Raw genomic sequence first — 27611 nt, 5'->3', positions numbered from 1 at the left:
TTTCGAGTTAAACTAACTTTCTATATGAATTCTTCACTTTCGAAACTATCTTCCATCTGAAAATTAGATCATTTTTCCACTTTTCTCGAGAAAAAACTTAAATTTCGCGTGCTATAGAAAACCCAAAATAAATTGAATGGTGAATTTGCAAAACGACTTAAGTCCACATTTTGAGGGTTTTGAGTTGAGAGCATGATTATGTTACTGTGTGCAAGTGCCATCGTTTAATAGCAGAATGACTTTTTTATCCACGACTTTTATATCGTTTTTCTTAGCAGCAAAAAGGTTGGTTAAGGGGTAAAACGACTTTAGTCCTTGACTTAAGTTGTTTTACCTGTCAAGTACTGAAGAACCTTACATAATATGTAATTTTAATTATAGAATCAGCTGACAAAATGGTTTTTGTCTGTTTTCATTGGTAAATCTTTACTTGAGAAAATTTATTACGTTTGAAGAATAGAACATGAAAATGAAAAGCAATATGCTCAGTAATCGTGCTAAACTTCTAGCTGAAGTAAAAAGTATTGCAAAATGGAGCCAACGTAAGCATCGAGAGAGGGAATTATCTTGCTGTCACATTTGACTACATGAAAAATGTATGCTTGCCTAAACACCAGTTCAGGATATGCACTACTATCGCCAGCTTACCGTCCCAGCTTTCTCTGTGCACAACATGAAAACTAGTGAAATGTCCTTTTGTGTCTACCGTGAGGGAAGGCCAAGAAAAGTCTTAATGAAGTATGTAGTTTTCTCCTGCACACTACTTTAATAACTATGTCCCATCCAGTATATTAAAGAACTGTGGTTGTTTTGCGACAGTTGTCCGGGACAAAATAAAAATTAACACACTAATCAAATTCTTAATGGCAATAAGTGCTCAGAAACATTTCTTCAACATCATCCTTTTCTCCATCAGAGGTGTGCGCTCTTGTGATTAACAAATTGTTCAAAATAATGTTTTTCGACAATTGAAATAAGATTAGTTTGTGATTTTGGTATAAATACATTTAGTTAAACATGTTTATGTGTCAGTAACCTAATAATTATGATGCAGGATTGAAGTTAATTTGCAAAACAACTTAAGTCCTGAAGATAATTAATTTTTACTACCTGAAGAAGAGTACAAAAGTATGAATTTTTATAATAAAACTATTTCTCTTACATATAAAAAATTATATTGTAACAATATATGATTCAGCGAAGCCAAAAACAGTTTTTTTTTAATTTTCTCAAAACTAATTCTAGGGACTTAAGTCGTTTTGCAAATTCATCATTCAGTTATAAGGACGAGGACGGGGATCAAACCGAACCGAACTATACTTCGTTCCATAAAGTCTGACAGGCGACGTAAACTTTGCCGAGAGAGAGAGAAAGAGAGAAGGATAATTTGCTATTGAATCTATGGCAGAGTTCTCATTTCACACTTCTTGACGTAGGACGTTCTGAAACGTTCTACCCCCGCCCAGGCGAGGTTTACGCTATTCTAACGGCTAAAATATATGTACTGCATGTTCCATCCAAATACATATTTCCTTCTGTTTAGTAAGTTATTATTACGCAACATTCGTGTTCTAACACTATTTAAAATTTTTATTGCGCTGCTGCAGTGAAAATAGTCTTATAAGATGAACCCATAATAAACGTTTAGAATGTATTATTTTCGCAACAGTTTATAAAATGAAGCTGCTGTTTGTTTTACTTTTGAATGCTTACATGCATGCTACCTGGCTTAGTCTCAGCTATACAGTGACTATTTTGCATACACATCAACAGTCTGAAAGAAAATGAGTGATAGTCATATGGAGTAATGAAATTAAAGACAGTCCTAACAACTCATTGAAATACAGAAAGTAAGTCGACGAAAATTGCGTGCTTTCCGTTCTTATCTCTTCACGAGCCCATAATACAATTTGACTTAGATAAATACCTAGACTGACTCACATCACGGACTAACTGTAATAGAGCCTTGCATGAACAGTAATATTTCATTCGTATGGTGAACGTCATTCTACTGGTCAAAGTGCCTTGATTTAAATTTGATAGAATCTCGCGTTCTGATTTTCAATTTAATTTCCTTGAAGAAAAGTTGAAATAAGGATCCAAGAATTTTTATTACAGCTCGAAAAACGTAGCAATAGAGAGTTTTCGCACCCTCTTAGTCCGCTAAACGGTTAACTCTACATTCACGTCAGTAGTGACGTATTTGATGACGTATGTTCAGTATATTCACGTTCGTAAACTTTGAAAAGAATAGTTCGGGATCGGTACACGTATTCCTTTAGCGTAAAGCTCTATTATACGATATTTCCCACTCCGTTAAACATTTATTATGTCGTAGCTTCCATGATAGTCAATTAATCGCGCTGTAAGTTTTTTTAATTTATAGTTTAATGCATAAGGAAAGCATAGAAATCAATTCGAAATCAACATTTTTCTTGAAAAGTGAGAAAAAAATTCTAACTTCGATGTGATCTGTTCAGAGTAGACTTATAGATACACCTTCAAAAGTTGGTAAGCGCCAAACTGTTTCATTTTTCACGTTATATGGGGATCAAAACGAAAGACATGTTGGTAAAGAATAGAAATTACTTTTAAAATTGGTCACAACTCAAAATCTTTTCCGGTTTCCGAGTAATGGCGAGTTAAACAAAAGGACCGTTTTCGCTTGGCGGAATACACACGACTTAATCTTTTATCTATTGAAATCTCAACGAAAAATTCTTTCCTGAACCTTCTTGTATTGCGGCCTGAATAATTTATCCATCCTGAATTGGTCTAAGTATATGAATGTCATCCTCAGTGGTAAATCTCAAACGAGATGCCATGTTTCAACACCGAATTAGGCTTAACAAGGAAATCTTCAACTATGTAATAATGATATTTTTTCCAAACTTTGCACACTGAAAGGTCTTGTTAAGAAAAGACATATAACAAAAAATTAGCCCATTATCTACACTGCCAGGTCCTTCTTTTGGAGGTAACATTATCAGTTGAAATAAGCTGAGTAGCCTCATACTAGGCAGACAAGCAAGCATTTCGCCAGCACAGATGTTTACGTAGCAAAGCAATGATAGGAAGAAAATAGGGATGGCGCTGTATCGCTGATCTGTATCCTGAAAGTCATTCCGATATTATATTTACAAAATGTTGTCACACTCGTCATGTAAATTTATAAAACAATAATATTGAAAAAGTCGATAGTTGATAAAAGTTGAAAAGTTGATAAAATGTCGTAAAATAACCAATTAGTTAAAGATAATTAGTTGTTGGAACATTAGGGGAGAGTCGGGTAGTATCAGACATCGGGTAATATCGGACAGTGAGTTTCTTTCATCTAACACCATATGGTACTACCTGAATGACATGGTTACTTTTTCTATGCGACATCACAGAAACGTAACCATGTCAATCAGGTACTGTCATCGTGTGGTAGATGAAAGAAACTCACTATCCGATATTACCCGATGTCCGATACTACCCGACTCTCCCCTAAACCTGTCCGTAATTTTATAACAGTAAAGCAACAATAACAACCAAAGTATGAGGGACAAAAATAAAGCAGTTTTATTGCTGAAAACTTAATAAGTATACCGATATGACGCGATATTAATTTAATAATCAGCATTTCTATTATTGTTATATGAAATATTCACTTAAGACGTTAGAATAATCGCGGTATTTTTTCGGACACTAATGAAAAATCATATTACATTGAAATGACATTAAATTTAACCACATACATTATTCAGTCATCTTTAGTTTCGACAATACGTCAATTTTTCTGTGAATAGGGATTTGTTTTAATCGCACCTTATGGCGCATATGTACCCAGTCCTCGATTCACTCAGGAGTTAACGTAATGATATAATAGCCTATGTTCATCTAGAGCAACTACACTTTCCAATGGTGAAAGAATGATCAAAATCGGTTAAGTAGTTTGTGAAATTACCCCATACAAACATACATTCTCTCTTTATATTGTATTAATAAAAACAATATAAAATAAACATTTATATTCATATCATAGAATGCAATATATATCCATAAAAATTGTATTAAATGAATATATTCCCTTTGTTGTGCAAAGCCGCTTTAAATAAACACTAATTTATTTAATTTCATTTGATACGCATATGGGTGTGATTGAGGCAGCACTGACATAAAATGCATTGTTATTTTAAAATGCTTATGTCTCGTTAAATACAAATTCAATCACAATTTTGTACAGAATAAAACTTGTCCAAAACATTTTAAAGCAATTTTCGTTATGTAACAATATTTTTAAAATGAATAATCAGCCAGATATGTGGAATTATTTACTTCAGACCTCCTTATATACGCCCTTTCAAAGGAAGTGTTTTGAATGTCATATAGCCTATCCTAAAATCTGTGTGGGACCCAACTTATTTTATATGCTAACTTCCATAAAAATCAGTTCAGACATTATCGAATGAAAAGGTAACAAAACACAGACAGACAGACAGACAGACAGACATAAAACAATTTTTAAACGTACGACTTTCGATCTCAGAATAGTTCATTATAGATGTTAACACAAGTTAATATATGTAAAAGAGAAAATTTCGAGAAACTTTTAGGTTAGATTATTATTATTATTATTATTATTATTATTATTATTATTATTATTATTATTATAGACCAGGAAATATGGATTTCTGTAGATGAAAGTATGAATTCTCGCTTGTGTAGCACTAGATTCAGTGAATTATACTACTGTGAGTCAGTTCTTTCTAAGAGCTTTAGCCTAAAACACTTCGGCCATCGGATGTACAGCATGGAATTGTAACTACTATTTGTTATTGACTCTGCAAGTTATATGATAAAAGCAGCATAATATTTGAAAACTATTTTTCCAAAATTGATAATATCGCATGTTATTTCTCGACGCTGTAACCACTACTGGCTTCGATGAATTGATGATAGCTAGAGGATATTTGGCGAGATGAGGCCGTGGATTCGCCATAATTTAACTGACATTTGTCTAACGGCTGGATAAAACCTTGGAAAAACCCCAACTAGATAATCAGCAGGAATCGAACTTACGCCCGACCGCAACTCCAAATTCGCAGCAGCCAAATTCGCTATCGTCCGAGCCAAACCTGTGGCTGATACATATGTTATATCTACATACACAGGGTGACTCACGAGGATTTACCGTTCTTTACGGAGCTTATTTATGAAGACATTCTGAGCAAAAACTGTCATATAAACATGGGTCCTATTCTCAATATTTACAGAGTTACGTTTCATTATTGGAACGCATTGCTGTGAACGCGTGATCTTGGTCAGCGTGCAGTCAGCAGCCAGCGTGAGCGCTACGGAAAACAAAGATAGCCGTATGCAGTTATGTAGCGCGACGAGTGCCGTTCACAAGTGTGCGGCCAAGTGTACTCAAGCGGACAGCAACATTTTTAAAAATGTCTCCAAGTCTGCAAGACTGTAAATTAGGATGCAAAATTGAACTACAAATAATTAAATCGGTGGAAGTGGTGTGATTTGTAATAATTGTTGTGATAAGTTCGCAAGAATAATGTAATTTTCTAGTTAAAAATAGAAAAAGATGTCTGTACGAAGCAACTAAGGAGTTCACAGCACATTTTTAGCTTCATAATACTTTCCAATTAAAGAAATGATACTTCTGAATAGTTCGTTCTCTATTTGTATTATTCATTTACCTTCAAACTAAAGAAAAAACGTATTTTACAAACAACTTTAAATTAATGGAACTCTGAAAATATTGAGAATAGGAACTATGTTTCACATGATTTTTTCTCAAAATATCTTCAGAAATAAGCTCCGTATAGGACGGTAAATCCTCGTGATTCACTGTGTAGATAGATGTGTAACTTATAAGCCACAGTTTAACTTAGTGTATACTGCAAACTGTGCGTTGTACTATCTGCCAATATTGATTCAGTAAAGCACTAAGCAGGAGAATCAAATTTGAAGCACTGGAGGCTTGTGTAAGTTATACCCTTTATTACTCTATGGGTGACAAACATGGTCACTAACGGAAAAAAAAAACAAAACAAAAAAAAAACTCAATCCAAATATATCACAGAAAAATGCAACTCAAGATCCTAGGTATATATCTGAGAGGTATAATATCAAATGTGACGCTGCATCAAATCATCAACAACGAACATCAAACAACTAGCCATCAGAACAAAATTGAAATGGGGAGGCCACGTCGCGACGCCGTCAGACTGAGGCACGACAATTGGACTTACAAGTGGGACCCCCTCGCAAGCAAACGGCTTCAGGGCAAACGTGGTCGCAGATGGGCGAACTTTTTAAGGAGAGAGCAGGTCAACAATGGTCTCGAGTAGCAAGAGGAAGAAGTAAATGGAAAAACCTCAAGAGACTTCTGAGCAGTGCGTGGAAATTAAGCCAATTCAGACATTAACAAGAACTAAAAATTTACTGCAAAATAATGTCCAATACATAATCAAGTGCAACTTCTAACTCGAATTAGCTCACCGCGTTAGAAAAGTTAGAGCTTCCCCTCTAGCAGAAGACCTTTGTCCTTCACGGGAACAATAGGTTAGCTTTATCTTTATCTATGTTAAAGAACGTTAGATAATGAACATTTTTATGGAGTCAGCAGGTTTAGATGATTAGAAGTGAAGGATCACGGAAACCCACCAAGCACGCGTGATCTAATAGTCTGAAAAAACCTACTCAAATGCAGATTATTACGTCATTTATGAAAGTTGATTTTGTCCTTTACAGTTCGTGTTGATACTAAATTTCTTAAACTTTTCTTCCCAATGCATTCCGGCGTGCGGGTGTAGAAGGGAATTTTCAGTTTGATCGGAGTTTTACATGCAGAACTTTTACTAGGAGATTACGTGAAGACTGCTACAGGAATTTTGAATCTCATTTCGAATATAATATTGTCTGTTTTCAATACAAGTCTTTTGTGTTGTAATTGCAAATCAAAATAGTGATAGTCCTATAGCTGCATGGTTCCCACTGTTAAGAGTCACATTATTTTAAGAATAAAATTCCTAAATATCTAAATGTTTCAGTAACATATAAATTACCTTTATTATAGTGGAGAAATTAGGATTATACTCTTTTCTCTTCAGGTAAAAAAGTTAAAATAATCAGTTGATAACGTTTTGAAGGTTGGACCTGCCTTCATTTTCATTTCAGGTGTACTGTTAGAGAGACAGGAAGATATATCCTACGCCTTCGAGTTAGTATAAAAGGCTAAATTCACGTGGCTGACTGGGTGACTGGTACTTTGCAATGACTCCGGAGAATAGGATATATTTTCATCACTCTGATTTTTCACCTAAAGATGTAGTAGATGCAAACTCTCAAAAGTTATGAACATTTTAATTCTTACTTTGTTCCATCAGCAATTGAAAATTTTAATTCTAACTCTTCTGAATAATCAAACATTGATACCTCCCCGCCTTTATTTAGAATAATATTTCTTGGCGAATATAATTACTGGAAATATTGATTCTCTATCTAATATTCACTTTAAATATAGAGGAAATTTAGAGATGAGAGGCGATTGTGGAACAATGATGAAATAAAAACTGAAATACTTGGACTAAATCTATTTTGAAGACGTTCAGTTCACTGCAGCTTGCAGAATTTACAGGTGATTAAACCTCGAACCTTCTTTTGTGAAAAATCTTGACGTATGTATGAGTTACTACTGGATAATTTATTAAAAATTATTGACCTCAACATTATTTAACCATTGAGTGACATGTATATTCTCGTCTAAGCTTCATTGGAGAAGTTTAACACTGTATATAATTCTAGTGAACAGACATCTTCCTTCCAGAGTCCATGGGGAAGTGTAAGCTTTGCAGAGTCTTACAAGCCTTCCTTGAACCTCCTTCGATGCCTCTGTCGCAATTTGGTAAAGTGCAAATCTATATGTATCCTTATATGTGTCCTTTAATCCTGTCAGCGATGTACCATTGATCTCTGTAATTTATTGCTAATATGTATATTTGAATGTAATCCTTGGATGGCAAATCATTGCTTTTCATAGCTTCCTGCAGTGTCCAAACGTCACTCTGAGATTAATTACATGGAGATGGTATCTGGGACTGCGGATTATATTGGGAATTATAAAAGATGATATCGGAATTTTAAGGATGAATGTTCAATTCAGTATCTCAGTTATGCTACCGACTTCCGTTTTTTTTCGAGTTTAATTAAAAAAGCTATTCGTCCAAATATAATAATTAAATTATTTTGATAATTCCAAGCGAGCGCCATACAACCAATCAACCAGCTCATTGACACTCGATTGACCTACGAGAATTTGATTATACTGATAGTACATAGCATGGTGCTCTAAAATTAATAACCGATAATTATTTTTCTCTTATGTTCATTTGTTTACCCTACGTTCATTTCTTTTACCATAATCTCTGCTTCGATAGCAAGCCTGTGCTCATGCATATTCACTCCAAGAAAATATCAGCAATCAAACACTAACATCTATCTCTCAACATGGAACAGTTATTAATAAATAACAATTGTACCATTAGTTATTACAAATAAGAGTTGATGGAAAAGAAGTTAATAAAATTGTTAGGCCTATAACCTTGCGTTTAATGTAAAAAACATATATTCATGCACATGTGTATAACCTCAAAATGTTTAGTTTTCTTGTAGTTCACTTGTTTTATTCCTACCATTTCTGGTACATTCAATTACGGGAGAGAAGACATGAATTCTCGTATTAATTAATGGCGGTTCATTATGTTGCTATAACCTGAAATATTCAGTGGTTTTTAAATACAGTAAATTAAATTTCATATATCCGCGTTGTTCTCCTTGCAATAAAGGTAATAAATTGTGTGTGTTTTGCGAAGATGAAAGTCACTGCCATGAACATGAACATCATGATTATGTTATAAAAAATCGAATGAAAATGGCGTCTTCCTCGTATCGGAATTATCACACTGAATATAATTCGCGCATATTATTTCCTCTGCGATAATTTAATTGAGTTTTTAAACTCATGTATGATGTCATAAGATAATTTTTTCTCGACATTCTGTCTCGAAAAAAAAATATTATGACAATATACTTTCGTTAAGCTCAATTAAATTATCGAGAAACTATCAGCACTCTTTGTATTATAGAAACTAGTCGTTGCTGAAAGTATAATACAGCGGGGACTAGTGGATCCCTGCAAATTAATGCACCGAAGGGAATTATACTTCTGTTTATACAGTCAGGCTGTAAAGGCAACTGAGGAAACAGACTCTCAGGCACTCGAAATACAGATTAAATGAGTGCAAAGAGTCCAGCTTTAATAAATTCGCATATTATTGATATTTGCGATATATTGAACGGAAAATGTGAGTAATTTTCATGTTTGAATTCAAAATAATAAATTCAGTGAAAAATATTAAACTCTAAGTAGTTCATTGACCAGGGTGATGTCCGAGTCTTCTGGCAGTGATTTGTTATTATGAAATTCAATGCATCTCAGGGGTCGTCGACATCTATATAATAGGAATTTGTATTTGAATATGCTCGAGTGAAATATGTGTCTTAAATTTTTAGTCAGATTGTAACGTCACTATATTCGTGTTCTTGAATTCTGTCGGGTAATACACTTATTCGTGTACTGTAAAAAGGGGTCCTTAATACAAATGGCTGCCGTAGCACGAGATCTGGCTCCCGAGCTACAGGTAGAGGCATCAGCCGGTAAAATGCTGCCTACAACGACGGAAGCAGAAATGGATTATGAAACATTACTTAAAGCAGATGTTAAAAGTGTCTACATTCCGCTCGTATACAAGCTTGATATCAAGAGAATATTAATGTTGCCATTCACTCGTCGAAGCTCATCACTAGAAATTCTTCCTTTTTCATGTTCAATATTAGCCTGGAGTTCCTCTAATTATGTACGAATTTGTGCGAAACATTTGTCTTTCTCCCGTTAAAATTGTTCGTGTTTTTTATAACTTAGGCTACTTTAAAAGCAGTTCTATTCCTTCTGCTCGAAGAGAGTTTATTCAAACTTATTCCAATGCAATGCCACATTCAAGAAATATTATACAAAACCTAATGATGAAGTCTCAAACCACAGCTTCAGTGTTGGACAAAAAGTTTCCCAAAACGAACGGTTTAAAGGAGGAAAGACAGTGTTTCTCAAGAATATCACAAATTTGAGAAACTCCGGGCTAATATTGAGCATGAAACAAGAATTTCTGTTGATGAGCTTAGACGAATAAGTAACAGCATTAATATTCTCGTGGTATTAAGCCTATATACGAGCGGAAAGACGAGACTTTCAACATCTACTGTGTGATAGGTTTCAGAATCCATTTCTGCTTCCGCCGTTGTAGGCAGCATTTTACCGGCCGATGCTCAACCGGAGCTACATCCCGTGCTACGGCAGCCATATACAGGATGAACCGTAAGTAATATCATTAATTTCGTGGGGTTATTCTTTGAGGTATTTAAAACAAAAAAGTTTAACACAATTTTGCTCGTTTTTGCTTCATTTTTCAGATAAAAATCGTTTTATATGAAACATATCGTAGCGTGTTTTGGGAAAGCCATTGATTTAATTCACAATATGCTCAGTCAATTCAACAGAGCAGTGTATTATGATAATAAGTGATTGAATGAATTTTAGTTTTTTTTTTTCCTTCAAATGTGCAGAAATTTGGTCCGAACAAATGTAACATTATAAAATTCCTATGCAGAACGAAAAGTTACATTTGTTCGGATAAAATTTCTGCACATTTGAAGAAAAAAACTAAAATTATTTCAATTATTTATTATTATAATAATACACTGCTCTGTTGAATCGACTGAACATATTGCGAATTAAACCAATGGTTTTCCTAAAACACGCTATGTTCACATAAAACAATTTTTATCTGGAAAAGGAAGCAAAAACGAGCAAAATTATATTCAAATTTTTGTTTAAAATATCTCAAAGAATACCACCCTGAAATTATTCACATTACTTAAGGTTCACTCGGAATATTATGGACCTGTAATATCCCGTTTGCACGTGATATAATGTTTCGAAGGAACGCTATCTTACTCACCTGAGTTTTTCCGAGGTGACCATCTTCCAAATTGTTTTCTATAATTAAACTAGTCACATGTCATTTTTCGTTATTCTTTTTTTCAAAAGCGTTATTAGTTCCCCCTTTTTTTTCTCCGTATAAAAACTTGATAACATTGTAAATAACACGACGATCTTATTTTACTTTAACACAGTTTCTAGAGCAGGGACGTCAAAGCGTCTGCACTGCGTGCTTTCAAGAACCCGTACATCATTTCCTCGTACGAGCGATGATTGTACTTTAACTTGCTGAAAAGTGAACCTTGTTGGATTTGTACTGCTTGTAGTATGAGCACGTAATACAGGCGCTTTGACATACCTGTTACAGAGGCTGTAATTGTACTATCAGTCTTTGTCTTTGGTGCCATAAACACAGTTGACTGATTTTTATGAAGTGTTCCATAAGCTTAATGTAAGGTTTATTCCGCATAATTTATGTCAAACTATACCCGAATTTACAATAAAATATTATTTGTGGCGTATACACAAGAATTTCGGTGATTAAATACCATTGATAGTTATAACCTCATGACCCAGTTTTTTATTCTTGCTTATTACTTCTCAAACAAGTTAATTGTATCAAGTCTGTTTTTCGAATAAAACATTTTGTATTTTTCAACTCTTCCTGCTTCTCTCGATCTACAAATTTCTTGACATTGTAAATAATACAAGCAGCTTAATCACCAATAAATCTTTAGCCTTGTGATGTATTGCTGTGTAAACAGGTGAATTGAAAAGAGACGTGACTGTACACGTGTATGTTACGGCAATGGTATGACACCATTGCAGTTGCAAACCAGAGTTCCGCTGTATTATACTATCAGTTTCATTTTGTAATATGCAGTACAAAACAAATTTAATTTCGAATCATATTCTTGAGCTTGTAGTAGAATAAAATTATTTGTTTATGTATTTATTTGTTGGCGTAAAGTGTCAATTTACACTTATTCGTAAGGGGAGATAGTTGTTACGGTGTGTGAAAAATGAGAAACGATTGCCTGAAAGTAGCCCGGCATAGATTTGGTTCTAATGAACATAACTTTTTTAAATTTTTTGTGCTGGATGATGGAGCTTTTGGCTATTTAATTAACCTAAAATAAGCTCCATCTATTTCTTTGTAAGACATAAATATTTGTTTTTTTTTATATTTTTTAGGGTATAGTTACACAACATGATATTAGTGCACTTTTCTCAGAAACTAATTAAGATAGAGTTATATAATTTTCAGGGTATGTTAATAGATATATCTTAGTCATATTCATGTAATTATTACAAGGTAACTAAAAAAAATTATTTATGACAATTTTTTATAATTGGAAAAATAATATTTTCCAACAACGAATTTCGTTTGAGCCCTAGAACTAAAATAATGGATATATTAAAAGGTAGATATTTCATGGCTTTACTTTAGTTTCGTCTGACAATAAGTGGTTAAAATTTCGTTAGAATCAGAACTATAGAAAATTAATGAAGTGCACCAATGTTTGTTGTGTAACGATACTCCAAAAAAGCCTTTAATATAAAAAATAAATTGTTTTTCTCACAAAGAACTAGATAGAAAGAATTCTAGGTTAATTCAATAGCTAAAAGCTCCATCATTCAGCATAAAAATTGTCAAAAATCTATGTTCATTAGAACCAAATCTATGCCGGGTTGTTTTCAGACAATTTTTTCTCATTTTTCACACACCATAACAACCATCTCCCCTTAAATGTATACATATATTTCATTTTACATAAAACTGAGTTAAATAAGTCGAACTATCAGAGATTTTATCATCTCCATGTAAATTGTCTCAAAATATTTTGCATTAACAACGTAAGTAACCCTGTTTAATCCATCTTCTCCCTCCATACATTCCCCTGCAGATTGTCACGGATTATTTACTTGGTGGAAACGTTAGCAATCATTACGCACAATTTTCCCTCTGTATTACTACTTCGAGTACTGCACTTTAGCACTCTCCTTCAAGGGTGAGAAGTGTCACACTAGTGACACATTGGGATTGTTTATGTTTCTTTTCGCACTCACATATCACGTAACGGAGTAACGCCCATTTGTAAGAAAATAACCCAAAATCGGGAATTTTCATCAGTTAAAATTATTATTATTAGCCCCATAGTCGCAATTTACATCAATGATTCACCTATTCTTACAGATTCTTTTAACAAAAGAGAAAGAAGTGGTGCAGTCTTTCTTGTTTTTATAAACTTTTTCAATTATTGGGCTTGGTTTTTCATAATAATAATAATAATAATAATAATAATAATAATAATAATAAAACATTATACTTACCAGCTATCAAATAAAGTTTTCATCGCTTAAGTTTTAACAATTTTCTGGTTGTTTATATAAAATTAATCACTGTACAAGAACAGAATAGAAAATTTTAACTTATTCCTCGTCATAATAAAATAATCTGTATGTTTATTTGTCTTGGAGCATGTTGATGTGAAATGTATTTCGTGCATGTCGATGTAAAGATTTTTCCTATTAACTCCATTAAGAAACTTAGTGCATTATCCAATTTTTTTTCAAACTAGTTTAAATTGATCTAACAGAACAATGATGAAATCTATAAAATGTTGCTAATTTCAGTATTATTAAAGTACGAAATTATTTTATCAATTCTTATTAGACATCTGTCCTAAAATGATTTAGTTACCGATGGTATTTCTATTTACTCTTCCAGATTTTAAAGAATGATAGGAGAGAGAGTACAATAATTTTTAGAGAAAAATATCTAATGTGGTACTCAAGACGCAAAATTTATGAAAACACACAAAAATATCATTTGGATAATAACTTTGTAAACATTTAACAATGAATAGTTTATGCATAAGATTTTGAAGTTTTAAGGCCAGTAATTAATGAACGTAAAAGGGAGAGGTTAAACTAAGATACAGAAAGGAAGAAAGAAAGAAAGTAAGAAAGAAAGAAAGAAAGAAAGAAATATCAGTAATTGTATGTATGTAGGTATATTTGTGTGTATACACACATACCTACACGCAAATTTATATAGACTTTAAGGTGAATCATTGTGTTATAAAAGGATAGTTTGAACTTTCTCAAAGTAAACACTACATGCTATTTTTTTTTAGTGTGGCTATAACTTTACAGTTTTCTCTTACAAATTATCCAGTAACATTTAAAATATTAAATATCAACAGAATAAGTATTTACTTATTTTCTGTTTATGAAAATATTGGAATAAGTAAATTAAAAGTGAAATCAAATTAAGAGCATAACATAAGTTTCAGTACATACCGAATTGCTTCGTGTATTTCTACGCTCCCAAGTATCTTGCTGAAATAATCAGGACAGACGTGTAGAAGATAAATAGTTATTAATATTATGTTCACCTTCAGGAGGTAAATTAGTTAAAGTACTATACATTTTCATTTTGATGATAACGATGCTATGACATACTGCACTCTACTAAATTACATTATTTATGATAAAAAGTAATATTTTATTTGCAAGACAGTTTTTCATGCTGCTGTTCAAAAAGTAATATCTTAGGAATAATTGAATTGTTCAGTATTTCTAAAAGGAAACAATACTCAATATAATTGAAGTACTTCAATTTAATAGGTGCTAACAGCACAAAATATAGAGGACCACCTGTTCTTAAGTTTGACAAAATTTATTGTTAATATGAAGCAAGATATTCTTATCTGCTGCCTTGTTAGCTCATTTGGCAACTTACGAGTTACGATGACTGCGGTCCCAGGTTCAAGTCTCAGTGATGACTGACTGGTTTTCGTGGTGGACAAAGGCAAGGTTCCTGATTATTTTTATTAGGGCTCTCTCTATAATTTCATCGTCACTCTCCATTTAAATATTTATAATAATAATAATAATAATAATAATAACAATAATAATAATAATAACAATAATAATAATAATAATAATGATGATGATGATGATGATGATGATGATGATGGTCTATTGTGCAGAACGTCTGGCTATAGTTCATGAGATGCCGGGTTTAATTCCCGGTGGAAATAGAGTAGTTTCTCCTTAAAGGGTATTGTTTCTGTATTCGTCCATGGTCTGAAAATTAGGTTAAATCTAGATTTAAGACCTGTTCTGGAGCTACATAATCATATAGTCATCCTGTAATATCGGGGTAGTGTAACTCCATCTTCCAAACATCCTAACCTCAGAAGTGAGTCACTGCAAGGAGAGAAGATCAGAAATGTCGACAATCTAATGACATTAGAAAACAAATTCAGTGTCATAATCAACAATACTATTCGTGGCAAACGATAAATTTAAAAGCCTCTCAATTAAATAAATTATAATGAACATCAATATTATTATTATTATTATTATTATTATTATTATTATTATTATTATTATTATAACTCGAACAAAACGTCTGGAATTAAATTCAAAGATAAATACAAGTAATGTGAACAAATATGAATTGAAGAAACAAAACTCTTAAAGCATGGAAATGTATTCGCCCCAAAAAAGTCTAAAATATTGGCCTACCGTTAGTTATTTTTAACTGAAGTGTGAATAATTAAACGAAATTCACCATGTCCTCCCAAAAAAAAACATAGCTGATGCTAAAACTTATACTGATATATAGAAAGCAGACCTACTACGCTAGTATTTTAGATTATGTTTATGTTGAACTACATTACTTCATTCGTAAATTTACTCTACAAAATTTCCTATAAAATGGATATATAATAATAATAATAATAATAATAATAATAATAATAATAATAATAATAATAATAATAATAATAATAATATAACGTTATAAAAGCTGAAAATGAAAATTTGGGTCACACTTATTGCGTCTCCGATTTAAGGATAGCTTATATAATTGATTTTAAATTTATATCAGACTCCATAGAACTATTACTCTTCTGTCCATTGAATGTACTGAGAAATACTATATTGAAAAATTAATAGAATTAAAAGTTATATAAAATTTTATCTTGTAGACTATTTGTGATTTAACCAATTCGGTATACCATTGCAGAAATAAGAAGTTTGCACCTGTATAACTGATGTCCCGGTTTTGGGTTGTTCCTTTCTTAATGTTGGACGATACTTTGCGCAAATGGGCATCACAGCACGATTATGACTGCAGGGCGCTGCGACCCGCCCACTGGCTGGAGAATTTGCCTCGGTGATGACGTAATGCGTCGTCAACTCCGCCAGTCTCGAACCAGTGACATGTCGCGGTGTACAGATTCGGTGGTCAGGTCAGGTAGGAGGATTCAAAGAGCAAATGCAATAAAAGAAAATACAAGAATTATTTCTACAACCACCGCAAGCAAGCCAAGCAAGTTCTGCATTGATTGGATGGATTGATGGATGTATTGACACCACTAAGTGGTTGCTAGTTCTACCTTGTCTCATTCGTTGAAAGCCGAGTCGTTGTGGTCAGGCGTGTTGCTTGTTGTTATCGTCACTCTTCTCCGCTTTCAATTCCTCTATAAATCTTGACTGCTTTGGATGCTTTTTTCTTCGTAAAACTTCTTACACAACACAACCTTTGAAGTTTGGTAAGGCATGTCTTATAATAACCAGCGTTGATATGGTAACATTTTACGAAATAGATGAACAACTAAACTGTTTATTTAAGTGTTAGTAAGTAATCAGTTAAGTTTAAAATTCAGATAAGGTAGGTTGTAATACATAACATTATCTTACTGAGAATATCTACATAATTCTATCTCTATTCACTAGAGTACTAAAAGAGCTACCAGAAAGCTGATTCAGGTAGAATATTACAATATTTCATACATAGATCTTAATTGGGTAACTAGGCAGAAATGACTGTTTTTTCACCGGAAAAGAAAGAAAATATTTTCTGAGGAATATATAGTGTTAAAAGTTGTGTAATCAAGATGTAAAATATTTTCCGACAGCAAAAACAGTCGAGTTATTCGATCTAAAAATTTATGTGAACACAAAGACAAAAAATATATGAATTGCTTTTTTCATTACATCCTAAAGAAGTTTCTTTACCGAAGCTGAAATTTAATGTACATTTCAGTTTTAATTTTTATTAATAATTATATATAATAAATAAATTTTCAGTCATATACACTTTTCAGTTTGTGAGGTCAGATAATCTGTTACATCACAATATTTAATACAAAGTCACTAATATTTTCGACTTTAAAAAGTCATCATCAGGTGCATGAGAAGCAAACAATTTTAAATTAGGTGATAGTTGATCTAACGATTAATAATATAGTAAGTAATGCACATGCTGGCATTTACAAGTATGTAAGTTTCGTGACACTTGAGTAAACTGTACACGGTAAAGCTGAACACTGATGCTAAATTCTCGTATGTATATAAAACAAGGAAAGGCACAGCATGATATTAACCTTATACAATTAAGGCTAAATGTTCTCATTAGGTCATATCATTAAAATTAAATTTGTGCAATTTGATATTAACTATGTTAAAATGTTATATATAATGTATAAATTTAAAAGGGATGGAAAAAGGTGTGATGCAAATGCTGCTGTAGAGTCTAAAACATGTAACGTCGGGTGAAACACGCCTCCTTGTCTGGACGTAAACAACTGAACAACTATACAAATATGACATTCACCACGACGAATTAGACTGCGTGCTCTCCTACCAACAGCATTTGCATCACAGCTTTTTCCATCCCTTTTAAATTTATACATTATATATAACATTTTAACATAGTTAATATCAAATTGCACAAATTTAACTTTAATGATATGACCTAATGAGAATAGTTAGCCTTAATTGTATAAGGTTAATATCATGCTGTGCCTTTTCTTGTTTTATATACATACGAGAATTTAGAATCAGTGTTCAGCTTTACCATGTACAGTTTACTCAAGAGGCACGAAACTTACATACTTGTAAATGCCAGCATATGCATTACTTACTATATTATTAATCGTTAGATCAACTATCACCTAATTTAAAATTGTTTGCTTCTCATGCACCTGATGATGACTTTTTAAAGTCGAAAATATTAGTGACTTTGTATTAAATATTGTGATGTAACAGATTATCTGACCTCACGAACTGAAAAGTGTATATGACTGAAAATGTATTTATTATATATAATTATTAATTGTATTCACACTTTTCTGAACCAACTTACTTACTTACTTACAAATGGCTTTTAAGGAACCCGAAGGTTCATTGCCGCCCTCACATAAGCCCGCCAGCGGTCCCTATCCTGTGCAAGATTAATCCAGTCTCTATCATCATACCCCACCTCCCTCAAATCCATTTTAATATTATCCTCCCATCTACGTCTCGGCCTCCCTAAAGGTCTTTTTCCCTCCGGTCTCCCAACTAACACTCTATATGCATTTCTGGATTCGCCCATACGTGCTACATGCCCTGCCCATCTCAAACGTCTGGATTTCAAGTTCCTAATTATGTCAGGTGAAGAATACAATGCGTGCAGTTCTGTGTTGTGTAACTTTCTCCATTCTCCTGTAACTTCATCCCGCTTAGCCCCAAATATTTTCCTAAGCACCTTATTCTCAAACACCCTTAACCTATGTTCCTCTCTCAGAGTGAGAGTCCAAGTTTCACAGCCATATAGAACAACCGGTAATATAACTGTTTTATAAATTCTAACTTTCAGATTTTTGGACAGCAGACTGGATGATAAGAGCTTCTCAACCGAATAATAACAGGCATTTCCCATATTTATTCTGCGTTTAATTTCCTCCCGAGTGTCATTTACATTTGTTACTGTTGCTCCAAGATATTTGAATTTTTCCACCTCTTCGAAGGATAAATCTCCAATATTTATATTTCCATTTCGTACAATATTCCCGTCACGAGACATAATCATATACTTTGTCTTTTCGGGATTTACTTCCAAACCGATCGCTTTACTTGCTTCAAGTAAAATTTCCGTGTTTTCCCTAACCGTTTGTGGATTTTCTCCTAACATATTCACGTCATCTGCATAGACAAGAAGCTGATGTAGCCCGTTCAATTCCAAACCCTGCCTGTTATCCTGAACTTTCCTAATGGCATATTCTAAAGCGAAGTTAAAAAGTAAAGGTGATAGTGCATCTCCCTGCTTTAGCCCGCAGTGAATTGGAAAAGGATCAGATAGAAACTGACCTATACGGACTCTGCTGTATGTTTCACTGAGACACATTTTAATTAATCGAACTAGTTTCTTGGGAATACCAAATTCAATAAGAATATCATATAATACTTCCCTCTTAACCGAGTCATATGCCTTTTTGAAATCTATGAATAACTGAAGTACTGTACCCTTATACTCCCATTTTTTCTCCATTATCTGCCGAATACAAAAAATCTGATCAATAGTCGATCTATTACGCCGAAAACCGCACTGATGATCCCCAATAATTTCATCTACGTACGGAGTTAATCTCCTCAAAAGAATATTGGACAAAATTTTGTACGACGTCAACAAAAGTGATATTCCTCGAAAGTTACCACAGTTGGTTTTGTCCCCCTTTTTAAAAATAGGTACAATTATGGACTCCTTCCATTGTTTTACTGTAGGAATTCGTAACAAGCTGTTTTTTACGGTGATGGGTTGTTAGCCCTTCGCCCAACCCCCAAGCTGGAGGACCACCCCTTATCGGCTGTCCACGACTGCTTATTCAATATATTCGCAGCTACCCTCCATATCTAGAGGCCGTCTCCTCTATCCGCAACCTGAGGACGCGCCATGCCGTGGTGATAGGGACCCACCATACATGGTTTCTGAACCAACATGTCTTTTAAATTTAATTTTTATGCTTTATTTGTAATAAAGTAACATGTAATTTCTCATGTCTTATCTGTCACACAGAATGTAACATTTCTGTCAACTTAATCATTTTCGGTCATTATTTCAAACTTGAATTTTGTATTTCTTAACCGGTAATTTATTGGTGATCTAACTAAAGTAGAAAGCGATAGTGGATTATTCAGATGAGGCTTGCATTTACAACTTGAAAACTGAAAAGATATCTCCGTCCGTCAAACAGAATCTTCCCACACTCGTAGAAAATATATACATAATCTACTCATATGATATACAGGATGATTCACGAGGATTTATCGCCACTTACGGATCTTATTTCCGAAGACATTTTGAGCAAAAATGTCGTATAAACATTTGTCCTAATGTCAATATTTTCAGAGTTACAATTCGAAGTTGTAAGTAAAATACCTTCTTTTTTAGTTTTAAGGGTAAAAGAATATTAGAAATAGAGAATGAAGTATTTAGAAGTATCATTTCTTTAATTGACTAATGTTCTGAAGCTAAAAATGTGTTGTTAATTTGCTTTGTACAGATTTTCTATTTTAATTTTTTACTAAAAGTTACATTATTCTTACGCATTTATTACAAAAATTGTTAGGGGAGAGTCGGGTAGTATCGGACATCGGGTAATACCGGACAGTGAGTTTCTTTCATCTATCACACGATGATAGTACCTAATTGACATGATTACGTTTCTGTGATGTCGCATAGAGAAACGTAACCAGTCATTCAGGTACTACCATATGGTGGTAGATGAAAGAAACGCACTGTCCGATATTACCCGATGTCCGATACTACCCGACTCTCCCCTACATTTCATACGAATTTAAGAACTTGATTCTTTACAGTTTAATTATACAGTCTGTATAGTCTTGAAAAATTTACAAGAGTAGTGTGATTTGTAACAATTGTTGTGATAAATGCGTAAGAAAAATGTAATTTTGTATTTAAAAAACGAAAAAAAAAAAAAAAATCCGTACGAAACAACTACGAAATTTACAACACATTTTAAGCTTCAGAATACTAGGTACTTAAATAAATGATATTCTTGAATAGTTCATACTTTATCTGTAATATTCTTTTACTCCTAAAACTAAGGAATAATGGTATTTTACAAACAACTTCAAATTAATGCAGCTCTGAAAATATTGAGATTAGGACACATGTTTATATGACATTTTTTGCTCAGAATGTCTTCGGAAATAATCTCCGTAAGTGGCGGTAAAACTTCGTAAATCACCCTGTATAATCTGTTCAGATGATCCCATCAGCTAATCTAGTCTACGTCTTGCCGATATTTGGCTGTCACTTATAAAAGACCATGTTATAGAAATGTGAGAAGAAAATGTCATTGCAAAAACGCGTCATCCGTTAGTTATGTATTCGTCGATCCTGTAGTTGAGAGCACATTCTCTGTTTTCTTCTCACATTTTTCACTTCCTATTCTTCATTCTATTACTTCCATTTCATTTTGTACAATACTTTTATTTCCATTTTATTTTCTTAACTATCTCTATTTGTGATTTTAGTTCCTTTTTACCTTCTAGTTTCTTTTCTCTTGTAATTTAACCCCTCTTATGTAATTCGCTCGTAGATATAATCTTGCATTTTGTTGCCATGCAATGACGAGTCACTTGGATATACTCAATTTCTAAAATCCAAAAGTGAAGTATACCTTTCTTCTTACCCAGTCTTTTATTACTCGAAGATAAAGGCAGATTCAATTTTCGAAACATCTTCTCTATTACATATATATTTTATTTTACTAAATCCAATTAAAATTTCTCCCGAGTTAACTCTTTCATCATATTGAAAATTTTATTTTGAAAATAGCTTCATTAAACAAGCATTATTTTCTTAACATTCCTTGTTGAGTTCCACCCAATTTCTTAGTCACCGAAGTGATACAATGAATATCTTAAAACAAGATCAGGGGAACAAATAGAAAGTTTGTTTTATGAAATAATGGTCTTCCAACTTAATGTATTGTAATGGAGCCTGGCAAAACAACTAGACAAAGCATCAGACATGAGAAGTTTAAGAAAATTAGGCGGATATAGAAATATAGACTGAAAAAAACTGCCGAGGTCAGAAGTCAGTTACAGATAAAGAGGCACTAAATATAACATCAATTAAATACACCGTCATTAAAAAAGAATGGTGCAAAAGTAAAGACCTCTAGCGACAGTGACAACAACGATAAACGGTCAATTATTCAAAATAGTGAAAGCAACAGGTCTCAAGTCATTGTGTGTTTATTTGCTAGCTCATGTCATCACCACCAGAGAAATGGTGTAGTGCTATACAAGATAGCGACATCGAAGCAAGCTAGAAATTCGCACGAACAAGGGGCTGTTGTGACAGTACAGTGAAACTTTAGGGTTGAATTTGGTAAGAATCCACCACATAGAAACTGCATTACGCGCTGGGTGACATAATTCGAAACTAGTGGCTGTTTATACCCTAGGAAATATCTGTTCCGTCCACAGACTTCGGAAGATACAGTAAACGGGATACGAGCCGTTGTCCTAGCAAGTCAACTTGCAAGTCAAGTATGTAACTACAGGTGCCATAATTCACGGTATGGCGTATCTTATTTAAGCGCAATAATACCCTCCCGGAACGTTGGATTGGCCAAGGAGGATACGAGTCACCAATGTCACTCTGGCCTCCGCGATCGCCAGATCTAACTCGCGACTTCTTTCTGTGGTGGTATACCACATGCACAGAACCTAATCGACCTGAAACGATGCATCACAAGAGCAGTGGAGTCAATATCCGAAGACATGCTGGCATGAGTCTGGACAGAACTGGAATACCGCCTCGACATCTGTCGTGTCACCAACTGGACTCAAATGGAGCTTTTGTAGTGCATAAGTAAAATTTCGAACTTAATGCGTCTTTACATGTTAATACTGTTGTGTTAAGTTCGTTGAGTTATGAATAAATCAGGTTCACTTTCGCACCATTCTTTTTAATGAAGTAATTGGCAAGGATCTTTTAATAGCATGGAAGATGAAAGAAGAGTAAATAAGTTAATACCTACAATTAGACGTGCTTGAAAAATGCTGGACTTCCCAAGCAGAGATATGGTGCTAATAAGTACTAATTTTGCCGTCATAGTTATTGATTCTGATGAAATTTCCACATAGCACCACTGTGGAAATAATAATACTGAAAAGGTTGGTTGAATTCGTGAAGTATATTCCCCAGTAAATCTTATTCCATCTAAATTTGTAATCTGGCATTCTCCACTATGCTTTAATTTTTATAGCTCGAAGAAGGTTAAGATCATTGTCGTAATGATTAAAAATTCCGGAAACCAGTACTGGACTTCTTTTACTGAATACAGCAGAGCATTACGAAATCAGTTATTACGTTCAGAGTGCTGGTATGACGGCTACATAGTAATATCCGTTTCATTAAACTCCTACTACTTAATTTCCTCATTAATGTTCTCATTTAAATGTCTTGCGTAGTCGTTCAGGCTGCTATTAGAACCAAGTTGGTATGTTTATTATGAGCGGAACTGGTATTTGGAATATGTCGGACTGTGAGCATATTTAATCTATTCAAAGAATTGAATGAGAATTAAGGAAAGGAAGCTATTGGCCTATTTGAATTTCTGACGTATTTTATATTAATTGTTTTAAAAGCTCTATTAAATTTTATAAGATATGTAATCAATCACACATTTGTTTCACGAAGGATAAGGTAATGTGTTGTGAGACGTATACAGACTTCAAAACAAAGAAAAAATGTATTCGATTTATTCAAAACAATATTACCTATTTCTCCTGTCGTATTTATTCTAAATTTTACTTAGATGGTGATATAAAGTACAATATACAGGGTGTTAAAAATATCCAATATTTTAGGAGGTGCTAATTTGCATCAAAACGATAAAAAATGCCTAATAACAAGGGTCCTACAACACATACTTTCTGAGATCTGAACACTTGTTCAAGATGTGGCGGTGTTCAATGTGACGTCCATTCATGGCAATGCATTTCTCTGTCCTTCGGCATAAGGAATTACTCACTCTTTGAAATTGACCTTGTTGTTCTTGATAACCAAAAATCTAAGGAATTTAGATTTGAGAAACCAGCAGGCCAAGATGAGGCCTCCCCAATCAATTCAGCGGTCCTGAAATGGCAGCGTCAGGTGTTCACGCTCATTGCGAAAAAATGTGCTGGTGTGTCATCGTGCATGAACCACATCTGTAGCCTTTGCTGACATGGCACATACTCCAGCAAGGTAGACAATACGTTAATAAGTAAGTCCTGATAACGAGCTCAGTTAATCTCTGTGGTAGCACGTATGGTCCTTAATCCATCGCCAAGAACGCCTGTCTATAAGTTGATTGAGAATCGGTGCTGATGCCTTGTTTCTTCAACTGCATGGGAATTTTCATCAGTCCACACCTGATGATTACGAAAATTCACAACACCATCTCTGCTGAACCCTGCTCATATCCACAACCGAACTTTTCTTTTCAATATTCCTTGCGACGTATCAGTATTCCATGCCAAGGGTGTCAACTACGGTATGATTATCTGGTAGCCTGCTGTATTGTAAGGCAGAAAAATGCAGTGCTATAAATAGACGTCACATTGAGCACCTCCTCTGAACAAATTTTCAGATGTCAGAAAGTATGTGTTGTAGGACCCATATTTATTAGATATTTTTTTTCTTGTTTTGATGCATACTATCACCTCCTAAAATATTGGATACTTTTTTAACACCCTGTATACGAATGAATTATTCAGCACGTATTAGACACATCAACATTAGGCCTACATATACAATTTTATACTAATTCATATAACGAGTATACAAAGTGATAGATTGTATATACGCATTGTACAATTCGAAATATGGTTAGGAAATTTAAAAAAGAGTAATAATACTATAAGGAAAATATATTAATACTTGGGTAGCCTATGTATGTATTTTTATACATACACACATTCATCCCGTGATATCTATGCTTCGCATGAATGATAGCTTACTTACAATTCATGTGACTATTGTTTTAGATTTAGAATATGTGTGTACCAGAACAAAAATATCCACTTTACTTTCCCTTGGATTATTGTCAGTGTCAGTTTACCGAAGTATTTGAAATATATATTTTAGTCATTAAAAAGTAAAAATGTTGTAATTAGTTTGAAGAGCTATTACAATTGAGTTTAATAATTCCAATTTTTCAGTTCGAGAAAGAATTTAACATGTAACATTTATATTCGATTTATGCTAATATTAGCTCATTGAAAATGATGGCCGGGATTATGAACTGTTATAATACTGTTTATAAGAAATGTTTGTAATATCGGAAATCATTTTCCATAAGACTTTAGAAGTAAATGAAAGAGTTTTTGGGAACGAAGTTTCGGTTTCGCTTGCCATCGAAATGCTTGCGTTATAAACGATAAACTGAACAATGTGAACGAGTTCATTCCTATGCACAATGGGCGTCTGCATAGCTTGTATAAATAACCTAATTGAAAGAGTTTATTATAATCCATTGTATGTTGCAATGTATTATAATGTTATTCAGCTATGCTTTGACATAGACGTGAAACACGCGTGTACAATGCATGAATAACTATGGCATTACTCACACAATAAGAATAACAATATTTACGGGATATACTCAAGTGTTTATATGAAGTACAGAAGTTTAATTGTTAATTACTTGTAGCTCAAAATAGTTCTTTAGTTGTTCCCTTGATAGTAGGCTGTATTCTGTTTTCGTGTATTATTATTGCCATTGGATGATTGACTGTAAGGCGTAGCTTATTTCATTCCGTTCATTACAATTAAGTTTTATAGCAAGTTATAGTATTTATTCTAATTCCATTATTCTAATTCGTCCACACCTGTGGAGTAACTGTTAGCGCGTCTGGCCGAGAAACCGGGTGGCCCGGGTTCGATTCCCGATCGGGACAAGTTACCTGGTTGAGGTTATTTTCCAGGTTTTCCGTCAACCCAATATGAGCAAATGCTGGATAACTTTCGGTGTCTGATCCCGGACTCATTTCACCGGAATTATTACCTTCAACTCATTCAGACGCTAAATAACCTAAGATGTTGATAATCGTCGTAAAATAACCTACTAAATATTATCCTAATTCTTGTGTAGATAATTACACGCAATCATAGGGATTTGTTCAAATTCCCTGTCACTTTTTGCAAAGCTTTACTCCATCTAGGGAATCAGTGATACAATGCACCCGCTCAAATAAAATCCTTACACAGCAATCCGAAACACTAGAAATGTACAAGACTACAGCCCAAATAAAGGTTTCGTAGGGCTGAATACTTTCGTCAGTACTGTGCGTCGTCCACTTTCAGTTCTTTCTTCTCTGTCGTAACGCATTCGTTTACATTTTTACTCCACAATTTACACTGTCCGCTTCGTTTCAGCTTTCTTAGATAAGTTACGTCCACATAAGATTGCGAATGGTGTAAGCTTCCAAACTTATGCAGATGCAATCCACTGAACAGAAAGAAAATGAAGCGGTGAGATCAATAACCATTCAAGTCCACTTCTGGCCACTCATTTTTTGCAAATTTGAAATTAAATTTTGGATATTTCCGCAAGTATTACGACTTTAAAAGTTGGTATACTACTTTGTCTTGATCTCTAAAACAACCAGAAATATTACGTGCAAAAAATAATAATTAGGTAAGAAAAAAAAATGTTTTTTGAATTTTTCTCAAAACTTGTGTAAATGGACTTGAATGGTTATTGATCTCACCGCTTCAAATGGTAATATCTTCTATTTCGCATTTTTATTTTATGCCGTGAAATATGATGTTTAGGCCTATAGAATGGCTAGTAGCCATTGATTAGATCACCAATTTAATTTTAACTTTAGGGTAAAGAGATATAGATCATGCAGAAAACAGCGCTACAATAAATTAATAAATTTTTAGCGGTACTTCGAGACTCATTTCGCCCCTCAGAAAATTATTTAAATACCTCACAAAGCTGATTAACAAAAAATCCACTGATCGTCCGTACCTATCACCTAATTGTGTCATTCTCACTCACTGATTACAGCTATTTAATTCACCCAACTCTGTTTGCTACTGGTTTCAACCCGTGATCGTGATCGGATGTGTGTCTTAATTCGATACTACCTGTTATTGAAGTTTTCTTTGTTCATTTAGTCGTATCTGTCTCATTCTTTATACAGAGATTTTGGCTTTTGCTGCCTCCTTTCAAACCTACGAGTAGAACGTCACCAAATCTGTCAGACCTTCACTTTCTACTCTTCACAAAGCTTTCCCCTCATATAATATGCTTTTATTTACCTCGTAATTCTTCAATCTTTCTGGCTATAATATTGGGCATGGCAGATAGCCTATATTTAGAGTCCGAAATTGATATTTAAATCTTTTCGCCAGGTTTATTTGAAGAGTTTGAGCAATTTATGATTATTAGAGGAGAAAAATTCGTTTAGGCGCCGGGGATCGAACCCTGGTTCTTGGTTTTACGTACCAAATGCTCTAGCCTCTGATTACGTCTAAGTTCAATCCACAGCACAGGATCGAATCCCTCTCCTCTAGTGTTTTTCTCTTTGTGGCCTGACTCCAAGTTCGACATATATGTTGGCATTAATCTTTACGTAGATTCTTCGCCCAACAGTGCATATTACTGTGGAATCCCGGCCACCAAGTTACTCAGTTGAGTGCGCTCCTTGTATAATGGCAGTTGACCTAATATAATTTGTC

The 27611-nt window shown here is 33.8% G+C and overlaps 1 protein-coding gene across 1 annotated transcript in view; it reads left to right on the top strand.

The window, feature by feature from the left end:
• The window catches only part of LOC138692736 (uncharacterized), a 420307-nt gene that overhangs the window by 287757 nt on the left and 104939 nt on the right, over nt 1-27611 (top strand). The window contains exon 6 of the mRNA XM_069815928.1: nt 7829-7906. Within this exon, the coding sequence (XP_069672029.1) occupies nt 7829-7906 (78 nt within the window). The remainder of the gene's footprint in view (nt 1-7828; nt 7907-27611) is intronic.

This window comes from Periplaneta americana, chromosome 17 (genome assembly GCF_040183065.1).
Source record: "Periplaneta americana isolate PAMFEO1 chromosome 17, P.americana_PAMFEO1_priV1, whole genome shotgun sequence".
In the NCBI taxonomy this organism is placed as follows: Eukaryota; Metazoa; Arthropoda; class Insecta; order Blattodea; family Blattidae; genus Periplaneta; species Periplaneta americana.
The sequence above is the reverse complement of the archived record's forward strand: the minus strand, read 5'-3'. Positions and strand labels throughout refer to the sequence as shown.